Source organism: Haliotis asinina, chromosome 5 (assembly GCF_037392515.1).
Source record: "Haliotis asinina isolate JCU_RB_2024 chromosome 5, JCU_Hal_asi_v2, whole genome shotgun sequence".
Lineage (NCBI taxonomy): Eukaryota > Metazoa > Mollusca > Gastropoda > Lepetellida > Haliotidae > Haliotis > Haliotis asinina.
In genome coordinates this window covers 53,104,506-53,119,255 of record NC_090284.1, presented here as the reverse complement: position 1 = coordinate 53,119,255, position 14,750 = coordinate 53,104,506, and the positions used below count along the sequence as shown (strand labels likewise).

The following is a 14,750-nucleotide window of genomic DNA, read 5'->3' as shown; positions in this document are numbered from 1 at the left end:
TCCTTATTTTCCCAATACAAACAGGCATTCTTCCTGTAAAAATCAGCTGGTAATTGTATTCAAAGTTCAAAGTGGTAAATGAACTTCCGAAATCACCCAAGTCATGAACTGTCATCAAAACCATTTTAATATGCTTAATAATGGTTCAGCATTCACCTAAATATGTCGTCATCATGGAACCTTTCAAAAGATACAACAAACTTTTTCCCTCAGGTTATATACTAGTACATGTACCTAGGTACATTTTCAAACCAATCATTCACCACAAACATTACAGTTTTTTTCAAAGTTCACTTGACTCAGAACCATTTTCTGAATACATTCCATTTTGTGCCAATCAATACCTCTGCCATATTATGAATGTAATATCTTTTTTATACACTTCAATAAATAAAATATATTTCAAGTAACATTAATAAATAAAGAGGACTTTAGGAGAAAAATAATATAAAAATGACAGCATGCAACATGTCAGCAACTGGCAACACAGAAGCTGCTCATTATGGAAACAGAAATATGATCGTGGAATTCAGCCATGGAATGTGTCCTAGTATGTGTAGCTGGGGTGCATTAATTCTTCATCACCTGTGGGAATAAACCCAGACGTTCTCAGAGACCTTCAGGGCTGTGGTTTACTACAGTAAATATTGGTCTAAATTCCTAAATCAGAACTTTCCTCTTTCAGGTGTGTATGACTAGGAAATGCTTGCACTCAGTTCAATGTTAATGCATTAGAACAAATGTGAAATGTAGAAAATTCAGACTTTCCAAGGGTCTCTGCTAACCCTGAACGATTAATTTCAAATATGGAGATACGTAATATGCAAACAGAAAACTTTAAGTTTCACCTATCAAATCTTCATCACTGCGGTGTCATAAACTAAACTAAACTAAACTATTACATGGTCTCCTGACTGACGAACTGCTCACATACAAATCATACAGAAAACTGACATTTCCCACATTGAAATGAGCACTGAGTCAACATTCATTGCATCAAGCTTTGTGGAAACATGTCCAAAGTTAACTAATAAAAATTCCCCCAAAACACAAATAAAATGTTTGAGTCACTCTATCACCATGGTATAAATTCATTGCACAGGAAGAATTTATCACTACTAACACGACACACCCCTCATGGAGGAGGTACTGTTAGGAAGTACAGTCTACTGTACAGTATACTCAGCTATCATGGCAAACGAAACATATTGACATGGAAATGGAACTTCATTATCACATTGCTAACCATGTTCAGATTCTATAGCACTAACTGCTGTTGAGCTGCTGATTCTCACCATCTTCCTGAGCAGCTGCTAATCATCTCATCTTACTCCTCACGAGTTGTTGCTCGTCTCACCATCCTCTTGGCAAACTTCTGGCTGTCTTACCAACTTCAACAAGAACTGCAGTCTATCTCACATATACCTGAGCAGCTGCTGCTCATCTCACCATCTTTCTCATGAGCTGCATTCCATCTCACCATCGTCCTCATGAGCTACTTTCCATCTCACCATCTTCATCAGGAGCTACATTCCACCTCACCATCTTCCTCATGAGCTGCATCCCACCTCACCATCTTCCTCATGAGCTACTTTCCATCTCACCATCCTCATCAGGAGCTACATTCCGTCTCCACATCTTCCTCATGAGCTACTTTCCACCTCACCATCTTCCTCATGAGCTACTTTCCATCTCACCATCCTCGTCAGGAGCTACATTCCGTCTCCACATCTTCCTCATGAGCTACTTTCCACCTCACCATCTTCCTCATGAGCTACTTTCCATCTCACCATCCTCATCAGGAGCTACATTCCGTCTCCACATCTTCCTCATGAGCTACTTTCCACCTCACCATCTTCCTCATGAGCTACTTTCCATCTCACCATCTTCATCAGGAGCTACATTCCGTCTCCACATCTTCCTCATGAGCTACATTTCATCTCAACATCCAGACAATGAAGCATTTGTGCCTCACAAGCCTATCCTTTGTTTCATATTTCCCAAAACAGATCTACATATTCCTTTATTCCACAGACTCAACACATGTATATATATAGCTTTAAATTGCCATGATAGTTACAATCTCGAACATGTAGCTGTATTATGTAATGCCAACTCATCAACACTGACACAATAGTGATTATGGGAAGCAGCTGTTAACAAAACTACACTGGTAACCATGACAGGAACAAGCAACGCTGATTCTGTGACAAATGTTAACACTGAGTGCTGTGTTTGTGAGTGAGATTCTGGGCTGGACACAGACGCTGGACACAGATGTTGAACAACAGAGATAACAACTCCTACTTGCTGCACTGAGGACAGACACATTAAATCACTTGCAGGCAAATGGTTGGGATTTCACTTGATCCAGAGATTTTGTGTTGGTAAATACAGATTTTACTGTGTCAGCTATCAGTAGTGTGAGGCACTGTCATTTTGAAGATGCTCCAGTCCTGTCTCTCTTAAAGATGACTTGTTATTACCCATGTAACATGCTTCTCTTCTGATAATATTCTTCTGCGTTAATGTTGTTCTCCTGTGTGTATGTTGCTGTTTTAATGTGTTCATGTTGTTCTGCCATGTATCCAGATGATGCAAACTAGTTCAAGATAAACTTTGGACCCTGACCATTCTACAGTTTGAGAGAACCATCCTCACACTTTCCACTTCTATACATAATGATATGCTTTGTCAGACAGCACAGTTTACCCTTTAACCTATCAGACTTTTGATTTCCGATTCCTTTTGTCCTTCAGATTATGGAGATAACATTCCACAAATTTCTTCACAACAATCATTTCCTATCACTGTTGTTATGAAAACAACTCCAATGCAAAAACAGCAACAAAATACTATAAGAAGTTTAACCAATACTGACGAACAGTACAGAACATAGGGAGACTCGAAGCAACTGACACAGAAATTCAACAGAAACGTAAGTCCCCTTTCTTCAACAATACAGAACCTGAGCCCTCTCGGAGTGTCAGTTCAATTCACAGTAACACCTCCATGGTTATCAACAAAACAAAAGCAGCAAATGCCATAATGGACCCTCTTCAAATCAGGTTTCAAACAAGCTAAAAAATCAGGATTCAAATATGACCCATCAGTTTCAAACAGCCTTCTCTTGGCTCGGCCTAGGCCACTTCAGGCTAGATAAAACCCCTGCAGACCTGAAATAAGGTGTCCCTGTGTATGAGTCCCATGGACTATCTGCCTCATCTTGGCAGTGTACAAAATGAGGCACTCCAAGATGGCAAGGTATGACTGGGACCACTCCCTACCAACACATCACAACATTGGTACAGGTGAAGTCGCAGGTGGAACATGCACTGTGGTCTACTGTTCACTGATGCTAGTCTAATGCACTCAATGGAATGATGTGTTCATGTCTTCTGGCTGGCAATGGCATCAGCAGCCTGCTGTGCCCGGACTATGTTATAACAGGCCTGACACACTCGCACTGGGCGCACAATGCGGAGACGCCGGATCTCTGTCTCATACCGGCTACATCTGAAAACATGGAACATTTTGTATTAAATTTATGAGCATTAAAATAACATAATTTTTGTGGGGAAGAGGTAATCAAACAATATGACCGAAAGGGAAATCTCAACTGATACTGGATCAACCAACTTCATACCGTGGAAGCTGTTACAACCAGCATTTGTCCAATCCAACACGTTATCAACACCAGCATAAAAATCTCAATCCTGTTCATGGCTTGTGCATTTATCATCAGTTCTACAATCTATTGTATATACATCTCAGTTGTCATTTCCTCTACACATTTTGAGGGTTTCACTACATACTAACCATAAATTCAAATTAACAAAAAATGTCAGAACATAAATGTCAACATAAAACGTGTTACATTTGGGATTATATTTTCGCAGTAAAGTACAAACTCTTGTTCTTTGTTGGGTTGAATCCCATCCTGGATTCGAACCCATACCCTCAGAGTCAGCCATGTCATGGCCACACATATAACCCACTCAGCCACCGTGACTTCCACAAAAGTACTGGAACCTGTACTTTGACAAAGTTCAATCCCAAGTATAACATATTCACATCTGACCACTTTCTAAATGGCTTTGTATAATCTGCCAATATTCTGTCATGACAGAACTGACTAACCTTGAACAGAAAACCTGTCCACAGTTCCGACAATGGTGTCGGCGCTCAGAGAAGGAAAACTTGACTGAGCAGGAAAGACAGCTGTCCACTCCCTCATCCTTCATCCAGTGGTCAGCCACCACACGGCCAGGCTGGTCCGTCACTGTCCAGCTGAATATCCTTCCCTTAGCATCACCCACATATACTGTCTTGTGGTCCCTGGAACGCAAACAGAGGTTTGTACAATAATTACCAACCACTACTCACTGTCTTTACACATGTTTACATGGTTGTTTGGCTGCTGTCACTTCTGCCATATCAAAGCTAACTGAAAATAATGAGATAATTGTTGAATTGTTGACCTATGTGAGGTAAGTGAGCTTGCTTGATAATTTAAAAGACAAACTGATTTACTTTCTTTATCTAACTAACAACTGGTTACGAAATAGTGACTTTGTTTGATTAAGTGGAAGTTTGACATGGTGAATGCTTAATTCACTTTATTCCTGCAAATAGCTGTAAAACTGCTCAAAACTTTTGCTTGAAACTTCAACAGTTTGGCTACAAAAAAAAATGGCAAAGATATGAAAGTGAGAATTTAGTTAATCCCTGTTAAATGAAGGACATAAAACTCACTTGGAAATGGCAATGGCTGTGACAGCAGCAGGGTCCTTGTTGTCCTTCCTCTCAAATGCTGTGTGCATCGTCAACTTGCTGCGGAACACCAGCTGACTCTGCCACTGGAAACCTGGCACAGAGATGTATGCTATAGCAGTAAGTGGTTCAATGATCAACCTCACTTACATGTCCAACTCGACCAGAAATATATAAGTAAAGAATTTGTTCATCCATAAAGTTTGCCCTTATCAGAAATATATTTGTCAAGCTTACTGGTAAATAGGACCAGAAATGACTGAATGACACATGTGTCTTTGCTCACCTTCTCTAAGAGTGTTTTTGTTCTTAGGCTTGTATTTCTTCAACACCTCCTCCATCGACTTCTTCGAGTCTGCCACCTCACCATCCTGAATCACAACAAAGTCTGAGCTGTTGGATCGAGATGAGTCAGACTCATGTCCCGATCCCTTCAAGTCAGGATGGCTCTTACTACGACCATCAACACTAACACTGTTTTCCCCACTAGCAACTGCAGCAAGACAAGGTTCGGACTGACTCGGAGGCTGGCTGTTTGGAGATGTCACCTTTTCTTCATCGCCCAGTTCTGTCAGACCATCTAGAGCAGTGTCGAGGGAATGTTCCCCCGATTTGATGCTCGAGCTGTCACACTCCCTACTCAAGTCATCTCCATCACCATTAGTACTCGTGCCATCCTCCCCTCTGTACAAGTCACTTGTGCTACTCGTCGTACTGAGATTGGACTCCAGTCTTTCAAACACATCCTTTTCTACGTCACCCGTGTTTGTTTGTTCTCGCTTCTTTGTTTCACGGTTCTTCATCCTATTTATGTAGTGATGCTCACTGTCTGCGGATGACCCAAGCTCACATTCCTTTGCTGCCAGATAGTCAGGATCTTTAAAGTCTTTCAACAAGTCCACAGCTGAACGAGCTTCACTGTAGCTATCACAGGACTCTCGACGAGCTATTTTGGGAATTCCAATTGGTTGAGTATTAACAACAGGGGAGGTAACCACGTCCTTCTCCTTGCCTATCTCTGGCTGGTCCTTGGATTTGGTCTTGTTTTCTATCGGCACTTGGACATACTCGACACTCCACATCTGAGAATGAACATTATATGCTCTTAGATATAATAATATACCATTGCATTATATATTATAGCATATCTCCAACAATTTATAAACATACTTTAATCTTTATTCAGCGGAATCTAATCAAGGTAAATGACACTTACAAAACAGGAGTCATAACTGAAATGTATCAATTTTTCCCTTGACAAGGCTCAACTGGACTTTCATAGCATCATTTCCAGCAGATGTAGGTCTTATTTTACTGACTAGTTTTAGTTGAGTCCAATTTTCTTGCGTGTTCTCTTAAGAGGCATGATCAATTTCAACCAAGAAAACATGACCACATAATTAAGTGAGGCCCTTCTCAATTTCACCCCAACAATATAAACCAAACAGTGACAGCCTAGGCTGATTCACAATCTGTGACTAGAACATTCAACATAAGTGATGATATTATCTCAGAGGGTGTGGTTGTCAAAGGAAGGTGAGTGAGTGAGTGAGTGAGCGAGTTTAGTTTTACGCCACACTCAGCAATATTCCAGCTATATGAAGGCGGTCTGTAAATAATCGAGTCTGGACCAGACAATCCAGTGATCAACAACATGAGCATCGATCTGCGCAACTAGGAACCGATGAATTGTGTCAACCAAGTCAGCGAGCCTGACCACCCAATCCCATTAGTCGCCTCTTACGACAAGCTGAGTCGCCTTTTATGGCAAGCATGGGTTGCTGAAGGTCTACTCTACCCCGGGACCTTCGCGGGTCGTCAAAGGAAGGTAGGACATGAACACTGTATAAAAGATTTGCTAGTCCAAAGGACAGTTCTTACCCTGACAACACCATCACTGCTTCCAGTCAAGATGACATTCTGTGGGTCCCACTCCATCATCTGAACACAATACAAAATGTTGCTCAACTTTTGATGTGTTAGACTGAGTTAGTTTCTAGAGTTAGACATAGCTGATTTATAAGGCTTGATGGATAATGGGAATGCATCATGCCCAGGATTCCCTATGGAAGAAAAGCATGAGGCAGTTGGGACCTAGTCTGATCTCCTTTGAAAGACAAGCATGAAGTATTGGGAACTCTATTGCTCTTGATTTTATATAATAAACAAGCATGTATTACTAGGGCTCTGTACTGATATGGATTCTCCATGAGTGTCAAGTATGACATCCTGGGGCCTATTTTGCCCTGGATTCACCTCAATATTCAAGAATGAGGTATTTGGCACATACACTGATCTAGATTACCAATACGAGATCAGCAAGGCCCCATTCAATCTTCATATGTGTGTGATACAGTGACATTGTGTCGGTGAACCATACTTGCCTGTGACATGGCCACACACAGGATCTGTTGGTTACGCCCCGTGGAGGTGTTGACGCTAGCTATGCCTTCACCATTGATGTTCCAGATGTGCAGGTAGGTGCCTGAACACGTTGCAATGTCACCCTGTGTTATACATAACAAATAAGGTGAATACAAGGGAAAAGAAAAGTCTTAACTATTGGATAACTTAAATAGACAAGATTTTAAGAACAGATTTTATAGAATAACGTAAATTTTAAAATGAAATGGATACTTTATACTTAGCCTGACTCATGCTTATTATGCTTATCTCCTCCCTCTATGTGAATATAGTGGAACACTTGAAATCCCTTGAAGTTCCCATCTAATTGAAGCAGACATACAATACACTCACCCATGAGAGCATCAGAATATGATAAATTTAGTCTAAGGAAAACTAGGAAGATATGCTTTATGTTCGCTCAAAGTTCGTAACATGTTTGTTTTCTATTGTATGTATAAAGCTAATGTAGTGCTAATGCACTGCTTACTGCACTGGTTACTGCACTGGTTAGTGCACTGCTTACTGCACTGGTTACTGCACTGGTTAGTGCACTGCTTACTGCACTGGTTAGTGCACTGCTTACTGCACTGTTTACTGCACTGGTTACTGCACTGGTTAGTGCACTGCTTACTGCACTGCTTACTGCACTGGTTAGTGCACTGCTTACTGCACTGGTTAGTGCACTGGTTACTGCACTGGTTAGTGCACTGCTTACTGCACTGGTTAGTGCACTGCTTTGGCAGAAACATCCCCATGGTATTTATTGTAAGACTGCAACTTGATCGTGGCAGTGTCGCTTATAAGCCTAGAGTTTGGGTTGACAGTGCCGTAAGCGGCCTTGTCAAAGTGACATGACTTTGCACTTCAAGCCTTGTACATGTCCAACACTTACATATCTCATGCTGAAAAAGAATATAACATTTCAAGGAAAAGGATTCCTTAAAATCCAATAATAATTACAATCCAAAAACCGAATACCACACCATTTAGATTATAGGACCAAAATACAAGCAAGAACTTTTTGACGAATCGGGACCCAAATATGAAGGAGAGTGTGACAAGCATGGCTGGTCATGTGACCATATTGGCAGAAAAGGGAGGTTGCCGATGGGCGAGCGTATTGTACGTCTGCTTCAATTAGAAGGGAACTTCAAGGGATTTCATGTTTTCCACTATCTTTGAATAGAGCGATGAGATAAGCATAATAAGCATGAGACAGGATAAGGAAACATATAATATTTAGATTTTCTTCCACATTATTAATATGTAAGCATCATTTTTCATTTTGCATTCTCTATAAACAATCTATTGGAAGGATCTATGGACACTGTTGATACTGTGATTAACTAAATCATGAGTTTTAGGCTTAAACTGCTTGTAAGGTGTATTTCGTAAAGTAAAGACAGACCATATTTCATAAAGTAAAGACAAAGAGTATACACTGCACTTTTCTTCTTATGTAGGTACAAAAGGACAATAAAATGATCAGGTTGTGTGTTTAGTACAGAGGCTGGGTTTTACGTACCGTAGTATAGAGGGCAGGCACCAGTAACTTATACTAGTTATTACATTACAGTGTCTTAATCCATCAAAAGAAGGTACAACGATAAATTACAGATAAAATCAAAAGCCAAAGATATAATGGAAACATGTAACAGTTCCTGTGTTGGTTAGAGATACCCACTGTCAGATCATTGATGGCCACTGCAGCCACAGGTGCCACATGGCCTCTCAGCTGATGTACAAAGATCAGCCGGCTCATATCCCAGATGATACAGGTGCGATCACGTGATCCACTGATGATCACATTGTAGGCAGGGGAGGCTGCCAAACACGTGACAGGTTCAGTGTGGCCATACAATGGGCGCTTTAGGAGAGCTTTCCTCTCTTTAGGAATGTACTCCCAGACATTCACTACCTGGAAACCGAAACGATGGGATGTCAATTACCCTTCTCAGTAGCAGAAAATCACCACTTGATATAGATTGACTTTAATGTGATCGGTGCATTTCTAGGAACATAAAATAATATGTTGACTATAAAAGAGATTTGAGGACATTAGGAAAGAAACACTTGTGTCTAAAATTATTCTGCTGATATTAACAAATGCTCACGTCTGTATACACCAGTTGGTAATACAAAACGGCACAAAGTTGGATGGCTTTAATCCCTTATAAATGGAGTGATAATATTGGAACTTACACAGCTGAATCCTCCTGTGATGAAGAGTTTTGAGTTGGGGCAAGCAGCACACAGTATCTCTCCATTGTCCAGACATTCAAACACTGCAGAGGCCTGGCCAAGACAAAACAGATATTACCTTTTCTGTACCTCAGTCTGCCTGCAGTCTTACTGGTAAAGGACGCACATAGTCATACTCACTTAAGTAAAGTTAGAGACAGATGTCAGTTCTAGAAACAATCATAAATTGACCAGTATATTGGTATGAGATAACAGTGCACATCATGGCTTGGAGTGAGTGACCGAAGACAAAAAATGTGGGTGTTTTCATTCCATTCATTTAAATTTTGTATAAAGAGACTTTTGCCATGCTAACAATTTCAAGAATGGAATTTGCATCATTGTCATGCCAGCTCTTTACCAACAAGACTACACCTAACCCATTGTTCTGAATACCATAATAGGTGATGCGAGTGGGGTGGAAAGAGACTTAATGCTGTGTTTCATATTACTGCACATACATAGCAGCATGCATGGACATGTGTGTTTGTCCTGCTTGTACATTTTCAGGAAGCCGTGTTTACATGTGAGATACAATGTCTGAATACCTTAGACTGACTCTGAGTTGACCAGCCTTTGTTCCATCTCCCTTAAGCCGGTCACCTTTTAATGCTCTTATGCATGGCAAAAATGTCAGTAATAATCAACACCACTGGCCAACCCATCCAAGAGTTATTACTACCTAGAGCAGCTTTAACTGCATGGCTTTGAAAATATTCCATAAAGATATGGAAAACCAAGAAAAACAAGCAGTTGTCAAATGAAAGTTGATCAACTTAGTCGTTAATTATCTTAAAGTTACAAAATTCACTTCTTTTCAGGGCTATGTGTAACATATTCCCTGATCACTATCCCACTGCATTTACAATTTTTAGAATACCCAGTTTATGGAAACTCTAGAGCAAATCCCAGTGAGCTGGAAGCAGATGCACCTACCCTATCAGATTCGTAGTTTCCGATGCGGACACTGAGGTCTGAGTATCCCCAGGCTAGGTACTTGTTGCAGCCTGGTGGGATGAGGACTTTATTCTGCTCCACAGCCATCACATACTTCTCACTGTGGAAGATCTGCCCCACGGCACTCTTTAGCTCTAAAACATAGATTATACATATATATTGTATGGGAAACCTCAGCCTTCAACAGAGATAGTACATGAAAGCTCCATATAATACAATAAAGCATGACATTCTTCAGCTTTTTAAAAAGAGTACAGATATTTTGTACATTAGAAACAAGGCCTACTTAAGAGAAAAAGTGGAGAGGTAAAACACAATGGAATATGCACATACTAAAACAGGAACTGCCACACTAATTGTAAAGGCAAAATCCCATCATGATGGTAAGAAGCCATTAATTTGCAAAACAACCACACTCAGTAGATCACGCAGAGTGCAATCATATGTGTGTGCGATTTACTATGTTTAGTTCTGTCTCCCTAGACACATTCTACTGTCATTGTGCAGACTATACTACAGCACAAGGTGGGTGCATAAGCTTCGTGTCTAGAAACCATGTGGCCATCCAGTGTAGATGTCACAAGTCTGCTTGGAATGGGAAACACACAGTTTCAATGTTAATCATGGGATTATTCAACCTTCAAATTAGTAATTTTACTAAAGCATAAAATCCACCTTGTAACCTGTGAACCCAGAGGGTGAGGAGGTTGACATGTGTACCTACCTTTGACAGGCTGCATGGAAGGTTTCAGATTGTCAACATTGTGGAAGAAGAGTCTGTCTGCTGAGGTGCTAGTATAGGAGCCCATTGGGAGGGGATCCAGGGCACGGATGTTCAACTTCTTCTGGGGGTGGGGCCTCTTGAACAACTAAACAAACAACGACATACATCACATATACCTAAAACATGCACACACATGACAAAGTTGTTTTCAAATTAGTCCTGACTGACTAAGTAAGGTTCTATTATGTTTTTAGCACTACTCCAGTAAGATCATGACACCAGAAATGGGATTCCTAAATTACTTAAACTAAAGAAATCTCAGCACCAACCTGTTTGGGTATTTGTCCAAAGTTGTTTATGAAACCAATGGTGGCATTCTTCTTGAGAGGATCATCAATGCTGTAGATGTCCACATTACCCTCATAGAACAGGTGGTGGAACACATTGACCGATTCCACAGCTGGTGGTCCACGCTGCTTGCAGCCAAAGATCAGATCTATCCATTCATGGAGGTGAGCACTGACGTAGTCACACTCAAGGGCCTTGCAGCAGCAATGGAAGACATTGATTGTTAATAATTTCACGACAGTACAGCTTGAAGAAGAACTGTGATCAAAAGAGTGAAAGATCTATCACAGTGATTTGTAATTGTACTGTCAAATCCCGATTAGTTGAATGCTGGCGTCTCGAATATTAAGCATAACTCGTAGTACCTGTCGGTCCCGACCATTTTTTCTATCCTCATAGACAAATTATTCTCAAATACATTGATAAGTAGAATTTATTACTTGGTCCCCAGCAATTCGATTCAATGGGATTTGACAGTAGTTTTTTTTCCAAAATGATTGTTTGAGACTTAAAAGATAAGAACCATCATGTTCATCATCACAGCCATTATCATAAGAGTTTAATGGGAGTTCAACTCCATATATGGTCACAGACCTAATACAGTGGAGAGCTGTGCAAGTGGCAGTGATGGGACAGAGATTTGTGGAAATGAGTTATCAGCGTGAGGAGCATCAGTTCTCCCAATGCATAACATACCTCTCTGTGGGCTCGGATGAACTCTCTAGGGTCACCTTTAGCCCATGCTGGCAGTATGACATCACCAAGCTGGACACCGCTCTGTTTACAACCTGCAACGGAAACACCCATGCTGTAGGAAACAGCACTACCCATTCATAGCTTAAGTCTATAAACAGTCATGTTCTACATGTCTTCAGACTTCTGTGTTTATGGAGGGGACTTACACAAAATGTGCAAATCAATATTTACAGTAAACTAGAGTTACAATGAACCAGTATTTTTTCCTCAAAATAGTTGTAATGAATTCAAAGGTATTTCAGTTAACATATATAGGAAATGTCCAGGACAAAAAAGACCAATTTCTTATTGCTGCCAGTTCATTTTAATCATTACCAATGTAGATCACTACACATTACTTTTGAGACAATTAACAATAAATATTTATAGACCACACCTGATGGACAGGTACTTTAAAGAATTTGCTTTTACATTCTTTAAGCATGATTAATGCTACACATCACCATGTATGTGTTTAACCTGCGGTACCCAAGCATTAAACTAACACCAGGTGTTCAGCATGAGTAGTGAATGCATCAATAAATTTGCCAACTCTAATGTCATGCTAGGATATTCAGTCCATACCTAAGTCAAAGTTGTTCTTGTTGACCAAGAAGTCCGGGAGGTAGAAGAACTCTGGAATTAGCTCTTTCACGTCAGCCATATTGTGTTTGGCTGCTGACAACCAGTTCTCACGGATGCTGTGAAACATTCTGTCAGCCAGGTCAAAGTGACCTCCCTTAAAATGAAATATAGAGATGATACATATCTGATTAAAGTACACATGTAGATAAAGCTGGTACCTAGTATTACATGTATTATTACACATTCTAAGATGCTTTGGTGAAAGATCAAAGGAACCAATAGTACTTTATCAGACGATAATATGCTCTTTTTTGCACTGCGTCACAATGCCTTGGCGTCACTGCACCATTTTAATCTCCCCCTCATAACTGAACACTTCTGCATTACGTTACAATGAAAGCGACGTTACAGTCCATATCAGTTGCCACTGCTTCATATAGCCTGCTACAGTAAACTACTCCGATGAATCCCGTTTCTTGGTTTGCAGTTGTGTCACTCAGTTAACATCACTTGTGGAAACATTATGTTTATGTTTTCCAACAAATAAAATGTCTCGAAATTTAGCTCACAATTTTCCTGCCACACAGTAATGTTCACAATGTATATATTCCCACAATGCAATCGTGGAATGTCACTTAACTAGTCAGCTTCATCTGTACGTACTAATTTAAACTTATGTTGGTAGTAGAAATGTGACATCCATATTGCAAACATATGAAATTAAAATAATTTGGAGAAGATATTAAACTGAACATAAAACCGTTATCAAACTGTTTATTATCTGTTTTGTCTGGTAACCTTCATCTTACCGTAGGGCGGCAGACACATGAAAGGGACAGCTTTTAATCTTTTAACTGTTGATGCAATGAAGAAAAAGTAAATATCAGTTTTGATGTCACACTAACTAAATTCTGCAAGATGTCTGACCAGACATTGGTTGTCTGGGGGGAGTAGGGGTGGGTTTTTTGGAGCAGTAGGGTGAAGGGACGTTAGGTAGTGTGGGTTTGTTAGTGGAAGAATGGATGGATTGATGAATACTGAGGAGTGAATACTGAGAGGAAGGAGTTGAGTAGATACATACACCCTTGCTGTACCCAGGTTTCATTGGATAGGTTTGTGACATGGGTGGGTTTGTGGAGACATTGGTTTTGTTAGAGGTGTGTTGACTAGTTGGTGGCTGGACGGTTTCAAGTAAATAAGAGGTAGGAATAGATGAGTGGATGGTGAGGATAAGGTGTGTGCACCCACACTACACACCAAAGTGCAAAGTCAAGTCCAAGGCACCCTCTCCACCTACTCACAGTTTGAGATATGATGGCACAAAAGTCTCTCACCTGTAGTTTCAGGAAGTGCTGAGTGAAGGGTTCCATCCTCACGAGATAGGAGGCTACGATCATAGCTGATGAGTAGTGAGTGCCGTAGTGGTAGGGAGGGGTTTCACCTGCAAACAACAAACAACATCATTTCCTGTCCTTTCAATGACAACACTGCCAAATACACTATTGTAACGCAAGAGAGATAGTGAATGAAAACGCATGCAGGCATTTACCCTGAGTAATGCATTTGAGGGGCCCTGGGTACCTTGCTTATAATTGGCTTTTAATCCAGTAAAGAGTATACACTGGGAAGTTAAGGGAACCATTCACAACTCACCTTTGCTTTTTAAATTACCTAACCAATTAAACTTGCCAACATACACCATGCACAGTTTTTCTGAAGGCGGCAGCAGGAGTTCTTGCATATACAGTTAAACCCCGTGAAACATGAAATTTTGTGTTTTCACTTAATTTTCACGTTTTACTTGTTTGATCCAGTTCACTGGATGTCTTACTACGAGTGAAACCAAAACGTCCAGATAAACGGGGTTCGACTGTATTTTGTAAATTTTCAGACCAATCAATGTATCTGTATGACTAAAAAATCTGACGCAAACTGCAAACAAACCTTTGCAGCTGTGACCGCTATCTTTGATGACACTGGC

At 40.4% G+C, this 14,750-nt stretch overlaps 1 protein-coding gene across 1 annotated transcript in view; it reads right to left on the bottom strand.

The window, feature by feature from the left end:
* Positions 1-435: 435 nt before the first annotated feature.
* Positions 436-14,750, bottom strand: part of LOC137284801 (WD repeat and FYVE domain-containing protein 3-like) — an 84,033-nt gene continuing 69,718 nt past the window's right edge. Inside the window, exons 56-69 of the mRNA XM_067816784.1 lie at positions 14,104-14,210; positions 12,770-12,923; positions 12,146-12,237; positions 11,431-11,643; positions 11,102-11,246; positions 10,357-10,511; positions 9,382-9,474; positions 8,864-9,097; positions 7,158-7,280; positions 6,655-6,714; positions 5,060-5,855; positions 4,756-4,867; positions 4,141-4,338; positions 436-3,516 (exon numbers count right to left, since the gene is read on the bottom strand). Of these exons, the coding sequence (XP_067672885.1) occupies positions 3,390-3,516; positions 4,141-4,338; positions 4,756-4,867; positions 5,060-5,855; positions 6,655-6,714; positions 7,158-7,280; positions 8,864-9,097; positions 9,382-9,474; positions 10,357-10,511; positions 11,102-11,246; positions 11,431-11,643; positions 12,146-12,237; positions 12,770-12,923; positions 14,104-14,210 (2,609 nt within the window). The 3' untranslated portion in view covers positions 436-3,389. The remainder of the gene's footprint in view (positions 3,517-4,140; positions 4,339-4,755; positions 4,868-5,059; positions 5,856-6,654; positions 6,715-7,157; positions 7,281-8,863; positions 9,098-9,381; positions 9,475-10,356; positions 10,512-11,101; positions 11,247-11,430; positions 11,644-12,145; positions 12,238-12,769; positions 12,924-14,103; positions 14,211-14,750) is intronic.